The following is a 27,500-nucleotide window of genomic DNA, read 5'->3' on the forward strand; positions in this document are numbered from 1 at the left end:
AAACAGCATTCGATCTCAGTGAGTTTCTTTTTTTTTTTTTTTTTTTTTTTTGGTTTTTCAAGACAGGGTTTCTCTGTAACTTTGGAGGCTGTCCTGGAACACACTTGGTAGTCCAGGCTGGTCTCGAACTCACAGAGATCCGCCTGCCTCTGCCTCCCGAGTGCTGGGATTAAAGGTGTGCGCCACCAACGCCCAGCCTCAGTGAGTTTCTAATTGGTACCCATCTTGGGGTGGGAGCAACAGTCTGTTGAGCTCTCCAGACAGCAGAGGCAGGGCTGGTACTCCAGAGAGTCTACATGGGGCCTTCTTTTTTTGGGAATTAATTGACTTTAGTGTGTGTGTGTGTGTGTGTGTGTGTGTGTGTGTGTGTGTGTGCAGTGTGCATGTACGAGCCCTGGGGGTATTAGAAGGCGATGGATCTCCTGGAGTTGGAGTTTGACGTTCGTAAGCCTTCATGCGGGTGCTAGGAACTGAACCCAGGTCCTCTAAAAGAACAGCAAGGGCTCTTAACCACTGGGCCACCTCTCCACCCTCAGTCCTGGCTGGCCTTCCTATCTAAGCTGTTGGCAGGGCATGGGAGTAGGCTTTGAAAGGGTGTTATGTGCAGAGCTCTTCTAGAGGAAGATAAGTAATTAACTAGAAGGACTAATGAACTTGGGATTGATGCCCATTGCCCATGCTTCCCCCAGGAGAAGGAACCTACAGGGCCAGCATAACAGTGTTCACATAGACTCAAAGCACAAGGGGATGGTTTCCCTTGGGTAGCTGCCGAGACAGCACACCCCGAATCTGGCCGTAAACCACAGGAAGCTATAGTGCTGGTTGAGTATCTGGGTACCCAGATCACATCCAAGTCCTGTGTATCAGGATTGCTGGAGTGGGCAGCAGGGTCTCGTTCTTCAGCAACAACCACAGAAGGAACTTGGAGCTCTGCTGTTTGGATGGCCTTAGAAAAGACCCTTATTCTTCATGTAGTTTGGATGCGAACTGTCCTTCACCGTGTACTGAACGGATGTTCCCCAGCTGAAGGTGCTGAAAACTTTGAGAGGCAGAGCCTACTTGGAGGAAGTAGGTCACTATGGTGTACCTTTAAACATTCTACTGGTGGCCAGGCGGTGGTGGCGCACGCCTTTAGCCCCAGCACTTGAGAGGCAGAGGCTGAGGCAGATGGATCTCTGTGAGTTTGAGGCCAGCCTGGTCTACAGAGTGAGTTGCAAGATATAGCCAGTGCTATTACACAGAGAAACCCTGTCTCAAAAAAAAAAGTTATACTGGCTGGGTCCCTGGTACCCCCTCCCCCACCTCTCTCTCTCTCTCTCTCTCTCTCTCTCTCTCTCTCTGTCTCTCTCTCTCTCTGTCTCTCTCTCTGTCTCTCTCTCTCTCTCTCACACACACACACACACACACACACACACCACACCACACACTGTGGTGGTTTGAAAGAACATGGCCCCCAGTGGGAGTGGCACTATTAGGAGTAGGCTTGGTCTTGCTGGAGGAGGCGTGTCACTGTGGAGGGCGGGCTTTGAGGTCTCATAAGTGCTCAAGCTACACCCAGTGAGACAGTTCACTTCCTGTTGCCTGCATATCAATATGTACTAACCACCTCCCCAGCGCCACGCCTGCCTGCACACCCCTAACTAAGCTCTTTGCCATGGTGATAATGGACTGAACCTCTGAACTGCAGGTGAGCCACCACAACTTAGATGGTTTTTTTTTTGTAAGAGTTGCTGTATCATGGAGTCTCGTCTTTTCACAGCAATAGAAGCCGTAGCCGGGACAGAAGTTTGTAGCAGGAGCGGGGTGTTGCTGCGGTTGGCCTGACCATGCTTTTGTTTGAAGGGATATGGGCATCGGGACTTCGGATTAGAAAAGCGGCTGAGAGCTTTAAGTGCTGCTTAATGGGTTGGCGTCATGGAAGACAGTGGTGCTGAGTGCGATTTGAACAGTGGGGGGCTGGTTCAAGAGGCTTCGCAGGAGAATTTTAGTGTGTCGCCTAGAGATCCTTCTTGTAATATTTTGGTGGAGAAAGTGGCTGCTTTTTTGCCCTCGTCTGAATAGCCTGCCTGAGGCTACAGTGAAGAGTTTTTGGATTAATTCTGTTGGCAGAGGAGATCTCAAAACAGCCTAGTGTAGACTCTGTCATGTGGTTATTAGTGGTAATGAAGATTTATAAAAAAATAAAAAAAGAGCAAGCTGAGCCGGGTAAATTGCAAAGTGTAAAATTTAAGAAGAAAATGAACACCAAGAAGTGTAATGGAATTAAATCCTGTGTTCAAGGAGAGAAACACATTAAGAAATGGAACGAAGGGATTGGTGACCTCAGGGCCAGATCCCACCCAGCTAAATTTCCAACTTGTAAAAAAGAACGAAAGAAAAGTTTAGAGCCTGATAGAATGGTGTACACCTTTCATACCAGAACTGGGGAGGCAGAGGCAGGCAGATCTCTTGAGTTTGAGGCCAGCCTGGTCTACAGAGCAAATTCCAGAACAGTCACGCTTAGGCAGAGAAGGGCAGAAATTTGGAGATGTTATTGAACAAGGGGCCAATGTCCCAGCCCCAGCAAGCAGCGGAGCCTGGCAGCTTCGGTCATGTGTTTCTGGCTTTAGAGTCAAGGGTGGAAGAAAGGTGCCATGGAACCTTTCTCTGCCACTAAGGAAAGCTGCTGAGGCCAGGCCTGTGCCAGGGGTGTCCCTGAATGGAGGGCTGCCATTGCGCAGGGCTGTGAAGGTGAAGCCTGGATTTTCTGGGAGACCCCATGGTGTTGGAGATGCTAGGGTTGTGGGATACCTGCCAAGGAAAGCTGCTAACAGGGAGTGGAAACCAGCCCAGTGTGTTACAGTCAACAAAGCCCGAAGGAGATGGAGATCTGAAGAGCATTTGGACATCAGACGTGGGGATGTAGAGTTTGGAGTTTGCCCAGCTGGTTTTTGGTTTTGCTTTGGTATAGTATTTCCTCGCTACGCTCCCTCCCCTATGTTTTGGAATCGTAATGTATATCCTGTGCCATTATATGTTGGAAGTGAAGTGATCTGCCTTTTGATTTTGATTTCGTAGGGAATGACAGTTAAGAGGTTGCATGAATCTCAGAAGAGACTTTGAGCTTTAGACTGGAGACTGTAATAGACTATGGGTATTTTTGAAGTTGGACTATATACATTTTTGTATTATGATATGACTACAAGTCTTTGGGGACCAGGGGGAGGAATGTGATGGTTCCAAAGGAAATGGCCTTTCAGGAGGTGTTGGAGTAGCTGTGGTCTTGTTGGAGGAAGTGTGTCACTGTGGAGGTGGGCTTTGAGATCGCGTATACGCCCAAGCCACAGCCAGTGGGAACATCTACTCCCAGCATATGTTGACATATCAACACATAGCAACTACCTCTCCAGCACCGTTTCTGCCTGCAAGCTGCCGTGTCCTGCCTTGATGATAAAGCACTGAACCTCTGAGCTGTAAGTGAGCCACCACAACGAAATGTTTCCTTTGTAAGAGTTGCCATATGGTCATGGGGTCTTTTCACAGCAATAGAAACCTGAACTAAAGCACACACACACACACACACACACACACACACACACACACACACAATTCCTGAGGCATTGATGTTTTCTAGCCCTAACACATGGAGTCAAGTGACCATGAATTAAACCCTCTGAAACTGTAAGCAAAAATAAATCTTTCCTCCCTTTAAGTTATTTTTTGTTTTTTAAGATTTATTTATTTATTTATTATGTATATGGCATTCCTTCAGCATGTTTGCCTGCACACCAGAGGAGGGCACCAGATAGATGTGGGCCACCATGTGGTTGCTGGGAATTGAACTCAGGACCTCTGGGAGAACAGCCAGTGCTCTTAACCTCTGAGCCGCCTCTCCAGCCCCTCCCTTTGTGTTATTTCTGTCAGGCATTTGCTCACAACAACAATAAGGTCTCTGTTGACAGCAAGGAGGTGAGGCTCGTGTCACAAGAGGCAGAGTTTTCTGCAGTGTGGAATTCAAGAAATATCCACAAAGATTAAGCGAGCTTTCTCTGCCTGGGTTTTGCTACCTCCTCCTTCCAAACATAGGTAGTAGCTGGTAGAGATTTGAGGTCAGGTCCCCTAGGTCCTTATTGAACAGAAGCTTGGTTGCTCACCTCTTAACGACCCCTGTGCTGAGAGGCTCTGGGATGTCCATTAGTCAAGCCAGAAAGCTTGGAGAGGCTTGGTGCTGAGGTAGATAGCCGGCCCTGCAGGCGGCCTTGTGACCCTAAGCCTCTTTGGAGAGCCACCTGTGTTGGGGCGCCTGCCTCTGACCTTCCCACTGTCAGACAAGCTTCAATCCATTTTCCCTCAAGCCCCAAACAGAGAGTGTGATATTGATCTTTGAGATCTGGATAAAATCATGATTCTTCCCACAGGCTGTTTGACCCGAGTGTCCAGAAAGAACAAAGAAGGATGTGAGCCTCCCGCTAGCTTGCCCTACAGCCTGTGAGCTTGGCATCTGATTCTGAGACCGTGCTGCCTTCTGAACTGAGCTGGGCGGCGGCAACTTCCTAGGCATCTGCTAACTTTTCTGAATGGTGATTGCCGCGTTGTTTGGCTGGAATCTCCAGTTCAGCTCCACCCCTCCCTCCCCCAAAACCCCGCCACCTCAGAAAGACCACCCAAAGTCAAGTTTGGCATTCCTGGTGGTCCCTGTGGCTCCTCCTCTGAGGCTGCCAGCTCCCCAAGTCACCATCCAAAGCTTAAAATTGGGGACAACCCCACTTCTGGAGGACAACGTGTCATCGCCCTCTCCTTTACAACGGACCATGTGATTTTTCCCCTGCCTCCCTCCAACCTCATCTCTGGGGGCTGGAGGATTCACCCGGAGGTGCTTTGCCCAAATAAACCTGTTTGTTTGGTTTTTTTACTTTTTAATTCAGCTTAACCTGGCTTACTGTGCCGGTGGAGAAACTTTCTATGGGGTACAGAAACATCCTATGTAATAGCTGATATTCTGAATAAGGTGAAGTCCCCTCACCACGCCCCACCAGCATCTGGGAAGAGGGAACCTCATCTGAGAAAACAAATGCTTCCAGCACACTGACCTGTAGGCAGGTCTGTGGGGGTATTTTCTTGGTTAGTAATCATGGGCGGTGCTACCCCTGGGCAGGTGGGTTGTATAAGCAAAGAAAAAAACCAAGATGACTAAAGCCGTCAGAGACAGCATTCTCCATGGCCTCTGCTTCAGTTCCTGCTACAACTTCCTCAGTGACGGAATGTGACAGGAAAAAAAAGTAAGACAAAGAAACTCTTCTCCCTGGGTGGCTTTTGCACATAGTGTCTGTCACAGCAAAAGAAAGGAACCAGAGAAGTGGCCTCTCGGCTTGGTCAGGTCAAACCTTTGCCGTCAGTCACGACTGTGGGGCCCTTCCTTACCTTCAGTGGGCATCGTACCCTTGGCTCTGTGCTTGGTTCCCATAAGCTCCGATGATCAAGGGTAGCCTGGGGGATGACCCCCTGGCTCCCACTTATCCCCATGTTACCCAGCCTGGTCACCCAGGTCAAACCCCCTACTGTTTTGGTTTGAATCTGAAACATCTACAGGCTTATGTTTTGAACACATAGTCCCCAGTAGGGACCCCACAAGCCTCAAGACTGGTGGGGAGACAATCCTTGTGAGGTTTGCAGGCACTGGGTCGAGACTTCCAGGGAGTGACCCCACAGTTTATTCCCCTTACGCATTGTATTTATTTATTTATTTATTTTTGGTTTTTCGAGACGGGGTTTCTCGGTATCGTTTTCGAGGCTGTCCTGGAACTCTCTCTGTAGACCAAGCAGGCCTCAAACTCACAGAGATCCGCCTGCCTCTGCCTCCTGAGGGATTAAAAGTGTGCGCCTGGTTCTCCTTACACACTTAAGCATAGTAAAACTTTGGGGGAAAAGTCTCCTCTTGTCAGTGTCCATAATGAAAGACCTCGGCATCAAAGCGCCGGGCACTGAACCGAACCCTCTGCCCAAGGACGGGGCCAGACCACTGGCTGCAAATGCAAGAGGTGATTTATTGAGTACACAGGCACCTGCGGATGCTACTGCAACTCGGGTGCAGAGCATACCGGGCTTGCAGGGAGTACAATACTTATAGAGTTTTAATGGTTACATAAGTAACAGGCATTTCATTGGCTCATCTTGGGGGCAGGGGTAGTTCCCACGGACTAAGTTTCCTGGTATTACTTTATGAAAGACCCCGGCACGCTTCAGCAATTATTATCCTGGTCCCATGACTACTATGGTGATCATAGACACAACTGGGGGCAAGGGTAGTTGCCAAGGACTAGGTGTCCTGGTATTGTCACATAAAAGACCCTGGCACACTTCAGCAATTATTATCCGGGTCCCATGACTGCTCTGGTGACCACAGATCCTGTTTGACATCCTGCCAGCTGGGCCAGGCACCTGGTCTGGGTTTCTTTCATTAGGCAACGGCCTGGCCTTGCTTTTCTTTTTCTAGGGGGTCCTGGGTAGGGGTCTTTCAATAACAAAGCGCCAGAGCTGGCTACATCAAAATTCTCTTGCAAAGTAACAAAGTAGCAAGGCACGCCTGACCTTTGCAGAAAGAGTTCTATGAGTTCTACTGACACATAGGCTGAGCTCAGGGCTGGGGCCTGGAAAGGACAAATTCGTAATAAGCCTAAGGATGGGTTCTGTCAACTGAGGACTCGAAGTTACACGGGGCCTCTCTCAGAGGGATGAGCTCTACACAGTGAGAGACAGAGTCCAGAATTAGAGCCTAAACGAAGCTCGTGATACTGGGGGGATTCAGGTGGAGGCTGGCTCACATAAAACAGCAAAGGATTATCAGGTTGTTATCCACTGGCGTTCCAGGAGTCATTCGCCGTCTTCCTGTGGAGAAAACAGGCCCCTGAGGCTGACGGTCCTTGCTCCTCCAAGGCTCGCTTCCAACAACTAGTTGACGGTGCTGTTTGGGGAGGGTCTGGAAACAAGGTCATGGGGTGGGGAGAGGGAGGGTCCTCAGAGTCTGTTATCTCTGCTCGTTTCCCGTCTGGCTCTCTGCTCCCTGGTCCACCGTGATGCAACTGGTCTCTGCCGCATCTTTCCTGCTCTTGACGGACTGAGACGCTCTGGAGCCTTAAGCTTTTTTTCCTTGTAGTCACTGTGTCTAATGTACCTGTTTCATGTGGCCCACGTGAGTCTTGCCTTTTCCTTGTCTGCTGCTTGGCTCCACCCCCCCCCCAGTCGCCTGGGCTCTGCCTCGTTGTAGTCCCCAAATAACACACAAGACGCGGTATTAATTATGAAGCTGTTGGCCTTGCTTTTTCTTACTGGCTACCTCTGACTTAAGTATTTATCCCATAATTGTTAATCTAAGTATTTCTCTTACCGGAGCAAAGTTCTGGACATCTTACTTCTCTAGTGGGCTACATCGTGACTCCCTGTGTTTCTCCTACCCAGAGTCCTCCTCAACTCCTAGTCCCACCTATCTTGCTTCCCTATTGGCCAACAGTGCTTTATTGACATATACACAAGACTTCCCCATCACTAGGTGTCCTGGGTGCTCCCTGGAGTGGTTTCTATAGGAGCTCACAGGTCTATTGCCCAGGAAGTTCCTTCTGGAATGCTCCCTTCCTCCTGAGTGCCCGCCGCCTTGACCTCTCTAGTGATGCAGAGATTTATGTGGGGTGCCTGCTCCTGGATTGCCCAACACCGTGGAACTATCAGGTTCCCATACTAATTACCTTGACGATGTCTTTGGCCAAAACACACCACAGAAGAAACTCAAGAGGAGTATGTTATCCATTCTGGCTCACTGCTTTGGAGTTCTCAGTCCTTCCGGGGAGGGGTGGGCCCCGGGGCTGGGGAGAAAGGTAGCTCATATCATGGGCAGCCAGGCAGCAGAGGAAAAGGGAAATGGTACCACTAGTGCCTGGCTGGCTCTCTCTTTTCCTCTTTTTATTTCGTCCAGGTCCTCAGCCTGTGAGATGGTGCCGCTCCCATGCGTTGATCCTCCATGGAAATGCTCTCTCAGAGACACGGGATATGTGCCTCACCATCTAGGTGATTCCAAGACCAGTCAGGTTAGCCAGGAATCATCATGGCGTCTACCTGAGTTAGGCTTCACTATTGCTGTGGAGAAACATGGCCATTACCGTGGCAACTCTTATGAATGGAAACATTTCATTGAGGCACTCACGGTTTCAGAGGTTCAGCCCAATAGCATCTTGGTGGGAGGCGTGGCCTGTGGGCAGTTGTGGAGCTGGAGCTGGGAGCCCTACATCTTGACTCAGAGAGAACAGGAAGTTGACTCTTCCCTACGAGGGTCCCTATGCGCCAGGTCGAGGCTGGGTAAAGAGCATACGTTGTCCCCAATGCTGCGAGGACCTGCCCCTCCCAGACCGGCTCTGTAAACCGAAAAATGAAAGACCCAGAGACAGACATTGGGGTTCAAGCTTCAAGCTGAAGATCAGAGAAGCAAAGCAGCCAAGCCAGTAGATCTCGCCTCTGCCCAACTGAAATGGCAACCCTGTCCCCATGAATCCTCAGAGGCAAAAGCTCAGAGTTCCCATCTCCTCCTCCTTATATTCTTTTCTCTGCCCAGCCATATCTGCCCATCTCCATCTCCCTCGTGCTGGGATTAAAGGCTGAGATCACCCCTGTGTGAGTGGTTTCTTTTAGAATTGGATCAATTTTTGTGTAGTCAGTGTGGCCTTGAATTAACAGAGATCAGTCTACCTCTTAATCCCGAGCCCTGGGATTAAAGGTGTGTGCCACCACTGCCTAGCTTCTATAACTAACTAGTGTGTGCAACACGTAGTCTTCCTTGCCAACTGCCTGGGCCCTGCCACAGTTGCAGTCCCCAAATAACACACAGGACGCTATATTAATTATGAAGCTGTTGGCCGTTTGCTTGTTTCTTACTGGCTAGCTCTGACTTAAGTATTTAACACATAATTGTTAATCTAAGCATTTCTCTTACCGGAGAAAAGGGTCCGGACCTCTTACTCCTCTGGCCGCCTACATGGTGTCTGACTCTGCCTCTCTTTCCCTGAATCCTCCTGGACTCCTAGTCCCACCTATCTTGCTTCCGTATTGGCCAACAGTGCTTTATTCAACAACCAATAAGAGAGACAGATTTACAGAATGACATCTCCCATCAAGTATGGCTTACCCGAACCCTCAGGTAAGCTTTATTAAATCATAAACAATGTATCACCACAGGCTCCACTGGAGAATAGCCCTTGCAGCGTCTGCCCCCAGGCACCTCTCTGGGATAGTATTTCAGGGTCTCTTCTTTCTGATTTGGTTCACGTGATCTTGACATCATGCCCTGCCCCATAGAGTGACTAGATGTCACTCAGGGATCAGGAGCCCACTTAGATGGCTTCCATTCGTGGCTCTGAGCCAGCTGTGGGGTTGACAGGAGGATGGGTAACTCCTGATGGCCCTGCATTTGGTGTCAGACAACCATGTGTGTCACCCTCTGTCAGATCGGCTACGCTGTCCGCCATGAGCACCATGGCAGGGCTTCCAGGAGTGGCGAGAGACTGGGCCTGATTGTGTTAGCGCCTTCTAAGACCTCTGCTTGTGCTAATGTTCCATCATTCAAAGCAAGTCTCCTAGTCACCGCTTTCCAGGGACTGGAGCTGGAAAAACAGACTCTACCCTGAGAGGAGAGGACCCAGAGCATCGCAACAGAAGGGTGTAGCCGCGCAGCCGCAGCCAAGAGGAAACCGTGAGGCAAACTTTGGAATCCATTGCGCGACCTTAACCCTCATAAGCCTTTTACACCCCCTTGCACATCCTCTTCCCCACATACAAGACCATGCTTACATAAGCACTGTCCTGCAGGCTGACGCTTCAGGCTTGGATCGAGATGGGGTACAGAAGGAAACACACCCACCCACCCATACACACACACACTGCAACCCATTCCCAGTGTCCCTGAATTCCTCCAGCATCTCTGGCTAGACCAACATCCCATGGGCTTTGAGGTGGTTGTTAGCTCCCTGGCACAGAGCTGTGAGCTGGTCACTTTTTAAAGTTGTAGACTTGCCCCCTTTCAACCAAGAGGCTTGTTTGGTCAGGCGGACCAAACCAGATGTGTGGCTCACCCGCTTCAATGGTTAGTTTTAACTGTTGACTGGATAACAACCTCCAGTTACCAGAGAGTATCAATGAGGGATTATCTAAACCCGGGTTGGCCTGTGGAATTATCTCCAATAGGTCAGTCGATGTGGGAAGACTCGGCCCACCGTGGGCGGCGCCATTCCCTAGGGCAAGGGACCCCCGAAGTGTGGAGAGGCCGTGCTGAGAGGAGCAAGCCAGCACGGACCGTAACCCGAAACTCTGATACGTGGATGGTAACCGTGGGCTGAAATAAAAGCCCTTTCTCCTTGAAGCTGTTTTTGTTGGGGTGCTTTTATCACAGCAACGGAAAACCAAACTGGAACGCCCACATCTTGAGGGTGGGGTGCTGGTCCTTCCTTAACTCTCCCCTGCTGTGGAACAGTCTTTTATCACTCTCATTGGCTAGTAAAGACCTGACTGGCCTATAGCAGGGCCTGAAGAGATTGGACATGAGAGCCAGACTAGGGAAGAAGAAGGGTGGGGTTAGGAGTTCCCAGGAGATGACAGGTAGAGCCACGAACCAGGCAGCAACACATAGATGAATAGAAATGGGTTAAGTGGTAAGAGCTAGTGAGTAACAAGCCTGAGCTATTTGCCAAGCACTTATAACTTACGTTGAGCTTCCGTGTGGCTATTAGGAAGTGACTGCTGGGACACAGCAAAACCACACCTACTCTCCACACTCCTCAAACTACCACTTACATAACGAACGGCATCTACATAGACTAGGAGTTGAACTGGAGGATCTTCTGGGAGCCAGTCAACATAATCTCATTGATCGCCTGGGCTGGGGTCTTCGGTTTCCCTTTTGCCTTTGAGAAAACAGAGGCTCAGAGAGGTTCAGGGATCTCCCCAACGCTCCACAGTGAGTGAACAGCAAAGCCAGGGATGTTGGCTTTTGCATTCAGGTTTTCACCTTGACACATCTGGGATTAACTAAAAACCCAAGCAACCAGGTACATCCATGTGATGTGGGATTTTTCTCTTTTTTTAAAAATTTTTTTGGATGATTTGAAGTAGGAAATCCCACCCTAGGTCTTAATCTTCTGAGGTGGGAAGACCCACCTACAATCCGGGCCACACCTCTTTCTTTCCAGGGGTAGCCTATACCAAGGAGAAAGGGAGCGTTTGCTCTTTGCCTGCCTGTCCTCACTGCCGATTCACTGGCACTGGAACCCAATTCTTGGGGATTCTGACACACACACTGAGACGTCTCGTCGTCTGGGGATTCTCAGACGTTGCATTGGCAGACAACTATTGCTGGACCAGCAACTCCAATAAATCCCCTCCCTGTATACGTAGATTTATTCTACCAGTTCTGTCCCTGCAGAGAACACTGGCTCATACAACGTCCCTCCTTACTGGCCATGTCCCATCATGATGTTCAGGGGTCACACTAAGGACAGCGCCACGTTGGCATCAAGCTAGACAGTCCTCCACGAGCCCTGGCGTTCAACACCGGCCCTCGGGAAGATCCCTGCATAGGAAGCAAATAACCACTTGATCTCAAAATGGGAGGGCGAAGACGGGTTCTGTGCCCTGCCTGGACTCACTTTGTAGTCTATGCCCTGCTTGCTCACCGCACAGCTTCAAATGTGGGCATTGCATGGCTTGGGGCGATCTTCTCCATTTAGCAGTGTCCTGGAGGCAGAGCCAGAGCCGAAGGACTTCAGAGCCAAGGAAATGACATGCACGGGTCGCCACGCGTGAACTGAAATCGAAAACTGTACACCAGGCTGTGAAACTAGAACCTATAAAATAGCCGAGTTTGGGACTTTGCAACTGCAACGTTCAGGGTAAGATTATGGTGGGGAGAAAAGAAAAACTTTTCAAGACGTTATACGGAGGGCCACCTGTATCCCAAACCGATCCATCACTGTGCTGTTGGGCTTTGTGTGTCAACATCTTATTTGGAGCCTACAACTCAGAGAAGTGCTGCTTTAGTCCAAGTTTGAAACCCCCACCACCGTCTTGTCCCACGCCGAAAGTCCCTGGCCGGTGCCACTGTTCGTGGAGGGCTTCCGGAAGCAAGGAGGTGAGGCCTGACCGGGGCAGTAGGCCACCCGGGTGGACACTTTGGGGTATCGTGTCTCCGGCCCCTCCCTCTTTTTCTCTCCCGCCACGAGGCGAAGGGTTCCCTGCCACGCGCTGCTGTGGGTGTACTCTACCCGAGCACACGAAGGCAGGCGACCAGGGACTGAACCCTTCTTTAAAGCCGCGAGAAAAATAACACACACACACACACACACCCCCGCGTTGTTTCCTCTGTACGTTTGGCCACGGCAATGAGAAAGCTAACGGACGCCATGCAGACCCATCAGCCCCTTCCTCACCAGGGACAAGGCAGACAAGCTGGCTGCAAGCTTCTCTAGGGACTCTTGGCCATGCAGGGAGTGAAGTCAGGATGCAGTGTCTGTGCAGTGTTGTACCCAGGGGCACAGGTGGTGGAGCCTGTCTTGGCAGCAGTAACAGCTGCCGTGGTCCCAAGAGGATGGCTTGGGGATGCACTTGGCTACCAGCTTTCCCTGCTTTTTCTTTTCTTCTTTCCATATATATGTATATAGTATGCATGTGTGTATTGTGTGCGATAGATGTATGCGCTTGTGTAGGTGTGAACATGTGTACAGAGGCCAGAGGTCAAACCTGGGTAGCCTCTTCTATCACTGTCTACTCTGTTTCTTTGAGACAGGGTCTCTCTGAACCTTGGGCTCATCATCAATTCAGCCAGCCCATGAACTCAAGGAAATCTTATCTATCTCTGCCCTCCCACTCGGTGCTGGAGGGAGCTGCAGATGCTTGCCACGGTGCCCAGCTTTTGCCTGGGTGCCAGGGGGGATCTGAACTCAGGGCCCAGTTCTTGCACGGCGAGTACTTAACGGCGACTAAAGCCACCTCTCCAACCTAATCCCCCAGGGTTTCCGAAGGCTGCCTTTCTATGGTGCTATGCGGTTTCTCCTCCCCAGCCCCTTCCCCTATAACATCCCTCTTCTGACTGGGGTTAGCTGAGTTGGTGGTTGTGTTTGCGACTGAAAACTCTGAGGATGAATGTGAGGTCTTCAGATATAGAGATGTAGCCGGATGGGCAGCCAGCCTGGGAACCTTGATGGTCACGGCGGCGGGGGGTGGGCACAGGAGAGACAGGCCACCTGACGGAGGGAAGGTCATGGAGGAGAAGGGTGAATAGAGATGGCAGAGAGCTCGAAAAGCAGAGATTTCAGAAAGTAGAGGTCATGGAAGGAACGTGGTCATCCTAGGAAGAGGTGATGGAAGAGAGAGGTCACTGAAGAGAGGAAGATGTCATGGAAGAGAGCAGTTCTGGAATAGAATAGGTCCCCCTAAAGACAGAGGTCACTGAGAAGGGACAGTGGGTGGTGTCAGGCCAGCAGCATTTCTAGCAGGAGAGGGAGAAGGCAGGCGTCGCCTCTATCATCATCCCCATTTGTTTTTTACAGAGTCTTGCTTTGTAGCCGTGGTGGTTTGCATAAGGACGGCCCTAGGGCTGGAGGAGAGATGGTTCTGTGGTTCAGAGCACTGACTGCTCTTTCAGAGGGCCCGGGGTTCAATTCCCAGCACCCACATGGCAGCTCACAACTGTCTGTGACTCTAAGGTATGACACCCTCACGCAGACATACACGCAGGCAGAACACCAATGCACATGAAATAAAAATGAAGTTATAACAAGGAATGCCCCACCACCACCAGGGAGAGGAGCTGTTTGGGAGATTTGAAGGATTAGGAAGTACGGACTTGTTGGAGGGAGAATGTCCCTGGGGAGGGGGGCCGAGGGGGCTTCGAGGTTTCAAAAGCCCAAGCCAAGCCCAGTCTTTCTCTTCCTGCTACCTGCAGAGCCTGGCGTAGAACTCTCAGCTACTCCTCCAGAACCATGTCTGCCCCGTGCCCCCATGCTCCCTGCCACGATACTAGTGGACTAATCCTCTGAAACTGTAAGCCAGACCCCAGATAAACGCTTTCTTTTTTAATAAGGGCTGCCTTGGTCCCAGGGTCTCTTCAAGGCAATAGAACACTGATTAAGACAGCAGGCTGAGCCGGGTGTTGGTGGCGCACGCCTTTAGTCCCAGCACTCGGAAGGCAGAGGCAGGAGGATCTCTGTGAGTTCGAGGCCAGCCTGGTCTACAGAGCGAGTTCCAGGACAGCCTCCAAAGCTACACAGGGAAACCTTGTCTCGAAAAACAAAACAAAACAAAAAAAAAAAAAAAAAAAAAAGACAGCAGGCTGGGCTGGGCTTGAATCTGTAATCCTCCTGGGTGGTGGCTTACCATACCTGTCTCACAGAGGACCCAGTCTTGATGCTGACATGGATAAAAGGATGGATGCCGGGCTGCTGGGGACACAGCACACAGGTGCTTTTCCGCAGGGAGTCCCCCAATGGGGCACCCTCCTGAATACCATCAGAGACCCACCTACTGCCCATCGAACACACCCAGAAACTTGGGTCAGAGAGACAGTGCACCTTCTCCCTTCAGAAGTTTCTCTCCAGGCGCCCCCTACTGATGGGGGACGTCCTGTGTATACGTCAGTCAAGCACTGTTGGCCAATAGGGAAGCAAGATAGGTGGGACTAGGAATCGAGGAGGATTCTGGGAAAGAGAGACACAGGCAGTCAAGAGGTAGCCGCCATAGGGGTAGAAATTCGGAACTTTTCTCCAGTAAGAGAAATACTTAGATTAACAATTATGGGGTAAATACTTAGGTCAGAGCTAGCCAGTAAGAAACAAGCAAGGCCAACAGCTTCATAATTAATACAGCGTCTTCTGTGTTATTTGGGGACTACAACGCGGCAGAGCCCAGGCGACTGGTGGGGAAAACCCAAAGCGGCTGGCAAGGAAAAGGCTTCACTCAACAACACCCTACAGAACAAAGTCCTCCCACTCTAGAACTTACCACTCATACTTTTGAAATTAGAAATCTCATTCGCTTTTTTTTCCTTCAAGATCTTGAAGCAGGGTAATGGAGTTACACCAGTGAACAGCCTCGCACAACATTAAGGGGGAGAGCAGTAAAAGGTGGGCTGCCAGTCCCTACACAACTGGTCTGGCCCATTTTAAGAAATAAAAGTAATTATCACCTGTGCGACCCAGCCGGCCTGCGCTGTGCGTGGGGGGAAGAAAACAATTTCAGAACGTTATTTCCTGCATTGAGTGTCGATAATTGGATGTATTTTATAAGTCTCGCTGGAAGAAAGCAGCTTGTGATTTCAAGATGAGAAAACAGTCTTCCAAAGACTGAAAAACAATATATTCCCCATTTTCACACACACGCACACAAAGAGCTTGTTCCTTCGAGGTGTTGAAGGGGCCGCCGGAGTGATTTGCTTTCCCGGAAGCCCCTGTTCCATTTCTCATCTTGAATTGCCTCGAAGACCCCAGCAAAGCACCCAGCAGGGACCACTTCATCTGACGCAGTGACTGGGGGCGGGGGGAGGGCTTCACGGGGAAGGCCCCTTGGATGCTGCCTGCCTTTTTCTGCAGGAAGATGAATGCCCGGATGAACAGGGCCAGTGGAAGTGGGCAGGAGGAACGGGGTGTGATGTAGGGCCTTCCTGGGGCTGCCGGTGTAGTCGTGGAGAACACAGGAAGCCACACTGCCCTTAGAAGCGGGAAGCAAGGTTGGCCCAGCCGTTCTCACAACGGGCGAGGACTAGCGCCCGCTGGTACCATGACAGGAGAAAACCTAGGTGTGTGCTGTGATTTGAAGGAGAAATGTCCCCCCCCCCATGCCTGTGTCTGAACATTTGGTCCCCAGATAGTGGGTGCTGTTTTGGTAGAGTGTCAAACCTTTGGACTGTGGCCTAGTTCACAGAAGCAGGTCTCTGGGAGGAAAACTTGGAAGGCGATACCTGATTCTAGTTCTGGCCTGACATTTCCTGCTTCCTGATCCACTAAGGTGTGAGGAGCTGCCACCCATGCTCCTCATTCTGGTTTTGTTTCCGATGCTGTGACAGAAAAGCAACTTTAGGAGCCGGGCGTTGGTGGCGCACGCCTTTAGTCCCAGTGCTGGGGAGGCAGAGGCGGGCGGGTCTCTGTGAGTTCCAGGCCAGCCTGGTCTGCAGAGCGAGTTCCAGGACAGCCTCCAGAACAATACAGAGAAACCCTGTCTCGAAAAAACCAAAATAAATAAATAAGTAAATAAATAAAAATAAAATAAAAGAAAGAAATCAACTTAGGGGAGAAGGGGGCTTATTTCAGATAATGATTCCAGGCTGCAACCCATTGCTTTTTGGGGAAGTCAAGACAGGAATGTCACACAGCCGGTCACCACACCCACAGCCAAGAGCAAACGGACCTGAACGCATGCGAACTCACTTGCTAGTTCACTTGTGCTCTGGTGTCCATCTCAAACAGTTCAGGGCCACCTGTCTAGGGAATGGAGCTGCCTACAGTGGGCGGGGCTTTCTCACGTCAGCAGATTTAACTCAGACAACCCCTTCCCCCAGCCATAATTCCATTCAAACGGTCCCTCCCTGAGAACTCCCCAAGTGATGGATTCCGGGTTGTGTCAGGTTGACAATCCAAGCTAACCACCACAGCCTCTGAAGACATAGACCCAGATTAACTGTTTCTCCCCTTTAAGTGCTCCTGTCAGGTTTGGGGGCACAGCAAGGAGCTAAGGCAACTAATATGTCACTGCGTGTCTGTCACATGCCTTCCTGTCCCACCCGGGAGAGGTAAGATTGGAATATATCCTCCTATCCTCTGTCCTCTGTCTGTCACACACATCCCATGTAGAGTGAGTCAACCATGAGTCAGACGCCCAGGGGGTCAGCAGTATCCATGGAGCTGTGTGTGTTGGGGGGGTGATGGCTTAGGCAGAGGGGGTGAGTAGGGCCTGGCAAGTTGGTCCAACACAGTACCACTGGGAGAAAAGGGGGACCTTACCCAGGGTAGACTCCTGCAGGTGGGCACCAGGAACTGGGCAGATAAAGCAGCCATCTCTCAGCCACCTGTACGCCATTACAGGGCCAGACCTCGTCTCTGAGGACCCCATGACCTCAGGCCTCATGCAGCACAGTGTGAGGCGTCAGGAGAGCGCGGCCTGGCACTCTTCCTCGGCTGATTTACACACTCCCACGCTGACTCTCTAAAAATCAATCTTTCCCCAATTGCCTCCTGGCTCCCAGCAGCATCCGGGGCCGTCCTGCATGAGTAACTCCAAAATGTTCTCCCGCACCCTGAGCCTGAGCAGCTTCTCCTAGAGTCCCTGCTGGGCGGGGGCAGGGGAGGGATGACTCTGTCGCAGCCTTTGATGGGGAGTTGCGGCAGGTGGCAGGGGGCATGCTGGAATCTGATGGGGGCCAGCAGTGAGGGATCTGGTTGGGCTTGCTGGAAGGGTTCTTGAGCAAGCGTGGGGGAGGGCCAGTCCCGCTGGAGCCTCTGATGGGGAAGGCAGGGAGTGTCTGACACACAGAACTATACTGTCAGAGCAGCCCCTGCCTGGAGGCCCACTGTCCAGATGGGTCTGGGTGGGCAGGAGCCGTGGGCAGTACTTCCCTGTTACAGCCACAGGGAGAGAGAGCGAGCGAGCTCTCCGTTCAGTGGCTGGGTGTTCTCTGCCTCTCTTTTGTAAATATTTAGGATAATTACTTCTTTTACACATTAATAAGCATTAAGCTGGCAGCTGGCTTAATCTCGACATATTTTATGTCAAAAGAAGTGGGGTTGTGATTAGCTGGGGGCAGGTTTTCCTACTACAAACTGACACGAATAGCTCTCTCTCTGCTCCTCCTTTCTATTTTTAAAGTGTCCCTTATTAGGGTGTCGAGACTCCTTAGCTGAGGATGGAGCTAACACGTGCGCGTGAGGGCGTGCTCGGTTTCCAAAGTTCTCAGCCAGCATGTGAACCTGTGTGAGCTCAGGCATGTTACTTACCCTTCCGGGCCCCAGTCTCCCGGTCTGTAAAATGGGTCCTAAAATAATCCCTACCTCACGGGCCTTTTGCAAGACCTCTGCGAGCAGTAACACCTGCAAGGATTTGAACCAGTGCCTGTTAAGTGCTTGGGACCTGCTGCCTTCTGATGTTGGATCCCACATCAGACGTGCTCTGGGTCTCTTTAGGACTCTGCCCTAACCCGGGGCCCGGCTCTGCCGGCTTCTCCTTACCCTTCCCACCTCCCCACCCCAACTTCTCTTCCTGCAGCTCCTCCGTTCTGCAGTTGAGGAGGCTTGGACAAGGCTTGACTCCCCTGCAAGTCTTGCTTGTCTCTCCAGCCAGAGTCTCCCTCCCCACGCTCCGTTTCTCAGATGCTGAAGTCTCCCGTTACTCCGGCAGCCCCAGCTCTTCCGCAGCCAATCCCAGGACCCTCCTCCCCGACGGTTTCTTAATTCCTGTGCGTTCTTCCCGTGGGTGGGCTGTCACAACGCAGCGTCAGGGGCCGACCCTGCCTCAGGACACTTCCTGCAGCGAGAGGACGCCTCCGTGGGTTGCTGCTCAGGTCCAGCCTGGCTCCTGGGCTGAGAGCCTGGGCTGAGAACCTGGGTTGTTGCAGCACGGAACCTTAATCCCCGCCCTCCAGGGCTCCGCCTCTTCTGGGTGTGCAGTCAGGAGCCGGAGGGGGCGGGACCTGGGGCCGCCGGCCACGCCCCACGCTCCCTCTAAAACCCCGCCCCTCCCGGCCCCGCCCCGTCCTCCGGGTTAAGAGCCAGGCGGGCTCAGCTGACGCCGCACTCCACGTGACTTCTAGCACCCGGCGAGCATGGCGTCCCCCGCGCGGTGAGTGCTGAGAGCTCGCCCCTCGTCGCTCCTGCCCGCGGGCGTGCAGAGGTGGCCTGCCTCGGGGTTCCGGGATGGACAGCGGGCGGCAGTCCCCGGGCTCTGGCTGCCGTGGGGATGCCGTGGGGCCGCGGACCGCGCGCTTCTCGCCCGGCACCGAAACCGAGCTCTGCCGAACGAGCGAGCGAGCGAGTGGCACCCGCTGGCTCCCTGCGCGCTTGCGGCTGCTCGTCGGCCTTGGGGGGCTGCTGCCCCCGGAGCCGAGCTCTCCAAGAGCTTGCCAAACCTGCTCACCGCCACGCCCCTCCGACGGGGTGGGCTCCAGGCGCTTCCCCCGGAGTGAGGGCAGTGTTTGGAGTGGAATCCTGGTGTCTTGGGCCATCACTTCCCCCGCGATTCTTTTCCTGGCCGAAATGTTGGCTCCTCCAAGACGCCTTTCCCCCTAACTGATCAACTCTAGTGCCTGGTTTTCTACATATCTGTCGTCTTCTCTCTATCTCCAATGCAGGCTTCATGCTGGGCCTCACTAGCCCGGTGCCTTGCTCGGTTCAGGCCCTGCCGTCATTCTGCAGAATTGAAAAAAAAAGAGGAGTCGGTGGTCCTGTTGGTCTAGGAAGTTGAGGGCAGATGGGCTCACTCGGTGTTGGGGGGGGGAGCTTATCTACAGTGCATTCCTGAGCTGGTAGGTGTGGTGACCAGTGACCTCTCCAGACTTTGTCCTGGAGGAGCAGGAAGGATTGTCATCCGGGATCTGCTTTTTAATTTTTTTTTTAAAGCAGGGCCTCACTATGCAGCACAGGCTGGCCTCAAACCTTTTGCTTTGCCCTTCAGAGTATCACAAACATAGGACTACTTGGGATCTGCTTTTTTTGTTTGTTTTGTTTGTTGAGACAGGGTTTCTCTGTGTAGCCCTGGCTGTCCTGCAACTCTCTCTGTAGACCAGGCTGGCCTCAAACTCATAGAGATCTGCCTGCCTCTGCCTCCCGAGTGCTGGGATTAAAGGCGTGCACTACCACTAACTGGTGGCATAGCTTGAGCTGTGATTTCAGTGGGAGAGGGTGTGGTCCTGGTGCTACAGGGCATTGGGAGGGGTCGGGGTAGAAGAGGGGGCTCTCCACATAGAGGGCTGGGAACCGAGATAGGTGTGGAGAGACTAGTGAACCAAATGCATCTCTCCGTTTAAGGTGAGGGGGATAGAAACATGGTGACGTCTTAGATGGCTTCCGAGGTTGGGAGAGCTTCCACTAGAGCGGTCATTTAGTGGGTGCCTGCTGTTTCCCAGGAGCAACCCTGGGGGTCATTAAAAACTGATGGACTTGTGGGATTCTGTCGTCTTAACTCTCTCTGCCCCTGATCTTGGTCTGTGACGAGGAGAGGCACGGGATCTTTGTGCTGGGTGAACTTTGGGGTGAACTTTAAACAGTGAGGCACACTTAGGGTGGAGTACTATGCAGACAAATTCCCGGTGGGTGTCCAGGAGGCCAGGACCAGAACTTTGAGCCTGCCCTTTGACCCTCTTGTTAAGAAGCACAGTGAGGTCTGGAGAGGTGGCTCAGCCATTAAAGGCTAGGCTCACAACACACACACACACATACACATACATACATACACACACACACACACATATATATATATATATACATACATATATATGAAGCTCAGTGAGCAGTAAGTATGTGCAGGTATCCGTGTGCGGGGTCCCCTCTGTCCATCTGGGTTGGCCAGGTGAGACCACAGGCAGTTTTATTTTAGCAGCCGCATTTGGGTCTGAAGTTCCAGGCTGGCCCAAAGCTTGTTTCCTACTGGCAGATTCCTGAGCTGGGATAGGAGGTGACTGACCGGATCTTCAGAGGACGCCTCTTGTAACTGGGCTGATTCTCTGGGGTCATCACGCAAGATGGTTGAAGCGGATGGTGACCCAGATCTTGGGGAGGCGTAGTTATTGGGAAACATAACAGATACGGTGAGGTTCCACTGTTGGCCGGGCCTTCCTTATGAAGAGCCGTCTCAGAGTGGCTGTCCTCAGAAATGCTAAGCCTGCGTTGACGTCCCTTAGGAATCTTGGCTGTCTGCTGCAGAATTCACTTAGTAGGTCAGCATGTTAGTTGTCTCTCTTTTGGAAGTTGCCAAGGCTTGTGCCAGGTGCCCTACCACTAAACTATAGTCCCAGCATTTTTTTTTAATTGTAACTTTTTTTTTTGAGGTAGGGACTTGCCCTATGTAGGCCTTGAACTCATGAACTGGGATTACAGGTAAATTCGCCACCATGCCCAGCTAACAGTGTGTCAGATTTAATGTCCCTCGACTCATAGCCACGGGCTTCCAATGAGTCAGAGTTGGTTCCCTACAGAGTCCCAGTGAAGCCCGGGCACAGGAGGCTCATGAGAACCTCAGGCGTACCCCCATATGAGTTGGGGAGCAGTCGAAGCCCTAAGTAGCACCTCAGACTTGGCGAGGAGTGTCTCTAATTGTGTATGCCCTGCTTTCTCCTTGAGCGATGCTTTGAGTTTTCTACGTACCTGTCTTTCGCTTGCTGCCCTGTGTTCCCTGTGTCCTGGGCCTGCTCGCCTGACAGCCCTGGGATACTCTGTCTTCCACCGTGATTGTTCACAGACTTGCAGGTCCAGCCCGGATGGCTCCTCCTCCCACAAACAGGTCTTCCCGTTGAAAGGTTCCTGCTCAGAACTCAGAGAATCTCAGTTCGTGTTAGTGGCGCGCGTCTTCGCATCCGTCGCGAGTAGGCTGTCTCAGCTTTCTGTTGTTGCTTCCCGGCAATCTTTGGGGGCCAATCTGGTTTTGTACCCCTGGGGCCACACAACCTGTGGTTAGAGCTTGGTGGAATGGCGCCGTGCGGATGAAAGGGACATTTTTTACCCTGTGAATTATTCCAGAACCCTGTTCTGTTTTCCCTGGGAGGCAGCAGTGGCCAAGGGGAGAGGTCCTGTGGGTAGGAAGGAAGGGGGACAGAATTCCAAAGAGTAGGATGAACGGCGGTAGCTCCCTCTTCATCCCAGCCAGTGAGGGGCATCACACCAGCTGCCCTGGGTGTGTATGATGGGTGCTGGAGTAAGCATTCTAGACAGGAAAGGCTGGGAGGAATCAGGGTCTTGATCAAATGTTGTCTGTCACACACCCTCGTGTGAACCTTGTGCCAAGTGCGAAGTCCTCATGCTGATGCTGCGAAACGGGCAAGTCTGTGGAAGCCGGGCTGGCCCAGGTGCCCTTTGCCCTCTCTGGTTCTTCTCTGGGCTTGATCCACCCCCTATCCAGCCCTCCCTTTCTGTCCCTCGTGTGCATGGACAGTCCTTCTCGGGAGAGAGGGAAGAGGCTGTGTGGGGTACCTGCCCCCTCCTAAGGCTCCCAGTCGGGGATTCCTTCCCTGGCCGAATACCTCAATGTCTGGTCGTTCTTGTCTGGCCTGTGGTTCTCTGGAAGCCTATGCGTGTGGCTCTATCCGGAGGTGGCTCCCCACGGTAGCCCAGGGATCTTGTTATACAGTCTGTGCAATGGAGCTTGTGGGTGTTAGTGAATCCTTCATGCTTGTCCTTGTCCATTTTCTGCTGCTAGGCCGAAATGCGTGAGGCTGATACCTTATAGAGAAAACAATTTTGTTTTGCTCACAGTTCCGGACACCGCGTCAGCTGACTGCATCCCGTGAGACCCTGGCCTGATGTTAGAACTCGGTGGGTGACAGCCGGTGGGAGGGGCGAGGTAGCTTGTGTGTAAAAGAGAGGTCCTGTGGCAAGACAGCCAGCTGAGCTCACTGTGTGAGGACTCACTGTCTCAGTAGCTCTAACAGTCCCACGAGACCTAACTCATTCCTTGAGAGTTAGCTAATTAATTAATTAGCATGAATCCCTGGTCATCTCCCGGAAAGCCCCAGACCTTTTAAAGGTCTGTGACTACTGTCAACACTGAAGACCAAGCCTCTGCATGTGGACCTTAGGGACAGACCAAAGCAGCATCCTCCTTTAATGCCATTTATTTGTCAGCCAGATATATGCATGGGATTGCAATCGTGTAGCCCAGGCTGGCCTCTGAGTCTCGTTCCTCATGCCTCAACCTCCCATGTGCTAGGGAGCCACCATGCCCAGCTTGGTGTGATGTCTCAAAATGCATTTAAATAAGCAAAAGACTACAAGGAAAACCAATTATGCGGAAATGCAGCTGTCACGGTGTTAAGTGAGCTTGTGATGTGGTCCTATGCATTTGCATCAATGCATGAGGTAACAAGAGCCTGGGGCAGGTCTGACAGGGTGAATTTTGAGAAAGTGTTGCAGCGATGCCATGGAGTGAGCGTGTACCTGTGAGTTCTGCGGGTGGCAGCTTCCCAGGCATTGCTGATACTCAGTGGTTAGTTGCTTACACCGATAATGGAGTAAAGCGTTAAGTTTGAACGATACGTTAGAGAAAACAAAGGAGTGTTTTTTTTTTTTTCCATCAAGAAGATGAGGGGTTAATGTTCTGTGCATGGCTCTCGGTGGGCCAGAAACCAGCAGGCCATTGAGGGCAAAGGAGAAGGTGGTGGTGTTGTCTGGCTTTAACTTAGCTTGACAGGAGTTAAGGATCTTTTTTGAGAAAATGTCTCCACCAGATTTGCCTGCGGGCATGCCTGTGGCCCATTTTCTTGATGATTGATGATGGATGGCGGAGGGCCCAGCTCACTGGATGGTTCCACCCCTGGGCAGGTGGTCCTGGGTGCTATAAGAAGAAGCCATGGGGAGCAAGCCAGTAAGCAACTCCCTTCCATGGCCTCGGCATCGATCGGCTCCTGCCTGTCCCATCCCGCAGGACACTCAGCGTGGGTCTGGTGGACATCTAGGAAAAAGATGGGGGGCAGGGGACACAAGGACGGACGCCAAGACAAGAGTCTGATCAAGGCGTCAACTTTATTCATCCCAAAGGGATTTATGTAGGGGAAGGGAGGGGGGAAGGGAGGAGGGGAAGGGATGGGGATGTGCTGTAGCTGCGATGAACCTGGCGGAGCGGAAGGTCAGTGGGATGGGTAGGGCATCCTGCGTCCTCTGGTAACCTGACTGCAGACTCTAACTTTATCTTTCACATTCCACCTTCTATTAAGCCTACGCCCTAGATGAGCCGCAGGTCTGTTTCTGGAACTTGGCAGGTAGCAGGGTGGTCCCGAGTCACGTACTCTCTACGAGGATCTTTTCTTATGAGTACGTGAGGCAGCGTACCTGGATGATGGCCGGAGGTCCCTGCCACCTGTCTTCTCTGACGTCTTTGGATGATGGACTGTGATGTGGGAGTAAATGAACCCCGTCCTCCCCAGCTTGCTCATGGCCGTGGTGTTCATCAATCACAGCCACAGACACCTTGAGTCAGTGGTGCAGGACGTTTGGGACAAGGGTGGGCTGCAGGGGCTGTGACACTGTACCTTCCTTGGGGGCTGAGTCTGTTATTGTCCAGTCTGCTATTGGTCCTGGGCTGCTTCCTGGGCCTTGGTGGTTGGCCTGGGAGGGTCTGTTCTGTGGATGCCTTTGAGCCCTGAGCTGGCCCACCAGTCGTTTCGGCTCTCTCAAACACACCTGTGCCCTGGCTGCATGCAGTAGACTCAGGAATGACACGCATGTGCTTTTTAAATTCACAACCAACTAACAAAGCAACCTTCATCAGAAACCAGTTAGACAGTCAGGCCTAGAGGCACTGGCCTGAAGGCCAGTCTGTCTCAAAATAAAAGTTTTTAAAATGGGGTTGGCTGGAGGGAGGTGCTTGCCTAGGATGGATCAGACCCTGGATTTAGTTCCCAGGACCACGGAGGAAAACAGCTGGGGATGTTTTCTTGGTGCTGTATTAGATGAATTCACAGGAAGAAGCCACTCTTGCCTCTGGACCAGGCTGTCCCTCCAAGGGTTTGCCATCATCATAATCTTTGTTCCTGAGTGTGTCCTAGAGACTGCAGCACCTGGCCTTGCCTGGTGGCTTAGGCTGAGCTGCCTTCCTTAAACCCAGGACAAGGTGGGGGGTGGTGTGACTGAGCCCTGTGGAGGGGTAGGTTCTGACATCCCTCAGTATCCCGGGGGCGTGCCCCAGGAGCCGCCTCAGATACCAGAGCTCTCAGATGCTCAAGTCCCTTATACGAGAACAGGCAGTAGGCCCCAAGTCTGGGTGTCCGGAGGCATTTTCGGCCTTTGAGACAGTTCTGGACAAGAGACCAGGAGCCTTCCAGATGGGATGGTCACATGCTAGGAATGGGTGGCCCTTGGCAGACTTAAGGAGCTGGGTCACAAGGAGGAGAGCCCAGGGCAGGCGAGGAAGCCAGGGGAGCACTTTTAATCAGGGGTGCCGTGGGAGGGGTGACTTGGTGTGAGCCCATCCATAGCAGGGGTCCCTGTGCATTTGCTCCTGAGGACCCTGTAAAGATGAGTTCCCTCCTCTGCTTGTGGCGACCCCTTCCATGGGGGTCACTGAGTGGGTGGGAAGGGTGTGGGTGCTGGAGGGTGCACTTTCAGTTCCTTGTCGGCCAGGCCGCTGGGGAGCCATGTTTACAGCCGTGACCAGGATCCTCTTGTCCTTTCGTCCTTGTTGCTGAGTTGTGGAAGCCCTGGCTGCTGGTGCCCACCCAGCCTCCTGCTCACTGCCCTGGGAGGAAGGAAGGGCAGCCGGGGGTTAGGAGTGAGGAGCATGGGCATGTGCGGGTGCCCCCCCCCATTCCTCGGCCCTTCCTGCCTCCCGGTTGGAGCTGATTCGGCACCCTCTATCTGCACAGTTGGGGGGTGTGGCCCCCACGAGTCAATTGTGACAACGGCACACGCAGCAGATATTTATCCAGCACTTGCCGCGTGGCAGGCAGGGTGCTAGGCACAGGGCACAGCGACTCAGACAGATCTAGGTCTGTCTCGTGGAGGGCCTGTTTCCCACAGGGACCTCCTTGATGCCACCACCGCCATTTGCTGCAGGGATGGTTTTACAGAACGGCAGGAACGTGCAGAGAACCCGGAGGAAGAGGTTGTGTTGCGGCCCTGCTTTGAGAGGCTGGCTCAGGCCCTTTAGTTTCATGGACTGCCAGGAATGGCGTCCGGGGGGCAGGTTCTCTATGCCCACCGTTTTACTCCTCCCCCTCTCCCGTCTCCCACGCCTCCCACAGGCTCAACCCAGAGGCAGGGCCCAGGCCGATGGATCTACCAAGCTCCGTAGGTTCGAGACACTGCGGGTGGGTTTGGATCTGGAGAGCAAGTGGGGAGACTGGCCTAGTGTCATTTACCGGGCACCCACACCGGTTCTGCCCTTGTCTGGGCCTGTCACACGTTACCCAGAGAGGCAGCAACAAATGAAGTCTGTGCTTGCGCACGGGAACAGGCTGCCACTGGCTGGGAAGCTCAGGCCGGGAAAGCAGAGGGGAGCTTCTTAAAGTTCTCTGGGTGCGCCGGGCGTTGGTGGCGCACGCCTTTAATCCCAGCACTCGGGAGGCAGAGGCAGGCGGATCTCTGTGAGTTCGAGGCCAGCCTGGTCTACAAAGTGAGTTCCAGGACAGCCTCCAAAGCTACAGAGAAACCCTGTCTCGAAAAACCAAAACAAAAAACAAAAGTTCTCTGGGTGCAAGGTGGATCCAGGCCGCCCGGCGGGGGTGGGGGTGCGATGTCCCCTAAATAGGGAGAAGGAGGTTCTAGGTGTGCGTGAGTGAGGGAGCAGAGATGGGCGGAGGAGGCAAGGATGGCTTGAGCCATCAGAGCGCGGCTACCTCTCTCTCGTGGCAGGAGGAGTCTTTGTCAGTGAGAGATACTTCCGAGGGCCACCCCTGCCTCTGGAGGGGCTGGGTTGGCCGGGCTACGCCGGGTGGGGGGTGGAGTATGGCCCTAGCTCCGGAGGTCAGTAGGAGGTTGGCCTGGAGAAGGTGGGGGAAACTGTGTGAGGACGGAGCCGCCGTGATGAGGTGGAGTTCAGCAGTGTCGTCTGCAGGTGTCACGTCTGTGCAGAGGCCCGGTGAAGACTAGATCGGGACCCGCCGCAGATTCAGGAACGTGGGCGGGGTCATCTTGGCCAGATGGAGTGTGTTTGTTTAGGGGGGCGGTGTGTACGCCTCGTGGGGTGAGCTAGGGAGTGTGGATTGTCACCAGTGCCGGAGGCTGGGTTCCTCTGGAGTGTTTACTGCGAAGTGGAGGAGGAAATGGATTGCCGAGAGCAACGAGGAGCTAGTCTGTCTGTCTGTCTGTCTGTCTGTCTGTCTGTCTGTCTGTCTGTCTCTGTCTCTGTCTCTCTCTCTCCCTTTCTTTCCTGTTTCTAGGGTCAGGTTATTGTATATCTAGATGTTGAAGGTGCCCCAGTCAGGGAGAAACATGTTGCAGAAGCACCCTGTGAGTAGGGATGGGGATGGGGGCCGGGGCAGGCTGCGCAGGAACCACGGGGCCCTGATAGCTCACAGGTATGGGCATGGGGCCTGAGCTATCCTAGACATCCAGGGAGGCACACCTCCCAGCGATGCCAGGCCTGGCCCTCCCCAGCCCCTGTAGACTTGTCCAGAGCACCAGCCTTGCTACCCTGGAGGTCTGTACTATGTAGCTGCTGGTCACAGGAGTGTGGTGCTGTGTGTGTGGGCACTCTCGTGTGTGTGTGTGTGTGTGTGTGTGTGTGTGTGTGTCCTGAGAGGTTGGGCATTGTTGGGTATGGGAACTACCAATGTAGGCTTAAGGCTGGCAGCCTATGTGACA

At 52.7% G+C, this 27,500-nt stretch overlaps 1 protein-coding gene across 1 annotated transcript in view; it reads left to right on the forward strand.

The window, feature by feature from the left end:
- The first annotated feature begins 18,724 nt into the window (after positions 1-18,724).
- Positions 18,725-27,500, forward strand: part of Pepd (peptidase D) — a 143,760-nt gene continuing 134,984 nt past the window's right edge. The window contains exon 1 of the mRNA XM_005081773.4: positions 18,725-18,834. Within this exon, the coding sequence (XP_005081830.2) occupies positions 18,818-18,834 (17 nt within the window). The 5' untranslated portion in view covers positions 18,725-18,817. The remainder of the gene's footprint in view (positions 18,835-27,500) is intronic.

The sequence above is a fragment of the Mesocricetus auratus genome, unplaced genomic scaffold (genome assembly GCF_017639785.1).
Source record: "Mesocricetus auratus isolate SY011 unplaced genomic scaffold, BCM_Maur_2.0 Super-Scaffold_100046, whole genome shotgun sequence".
In the NCBI taxonomy this organism is placed as follows: Eukaryota; Metazoa; Chordata; class Mammalia; order Rodentia; family Cricetidae; genus Mesocricetus; species Mesocricetus auratus.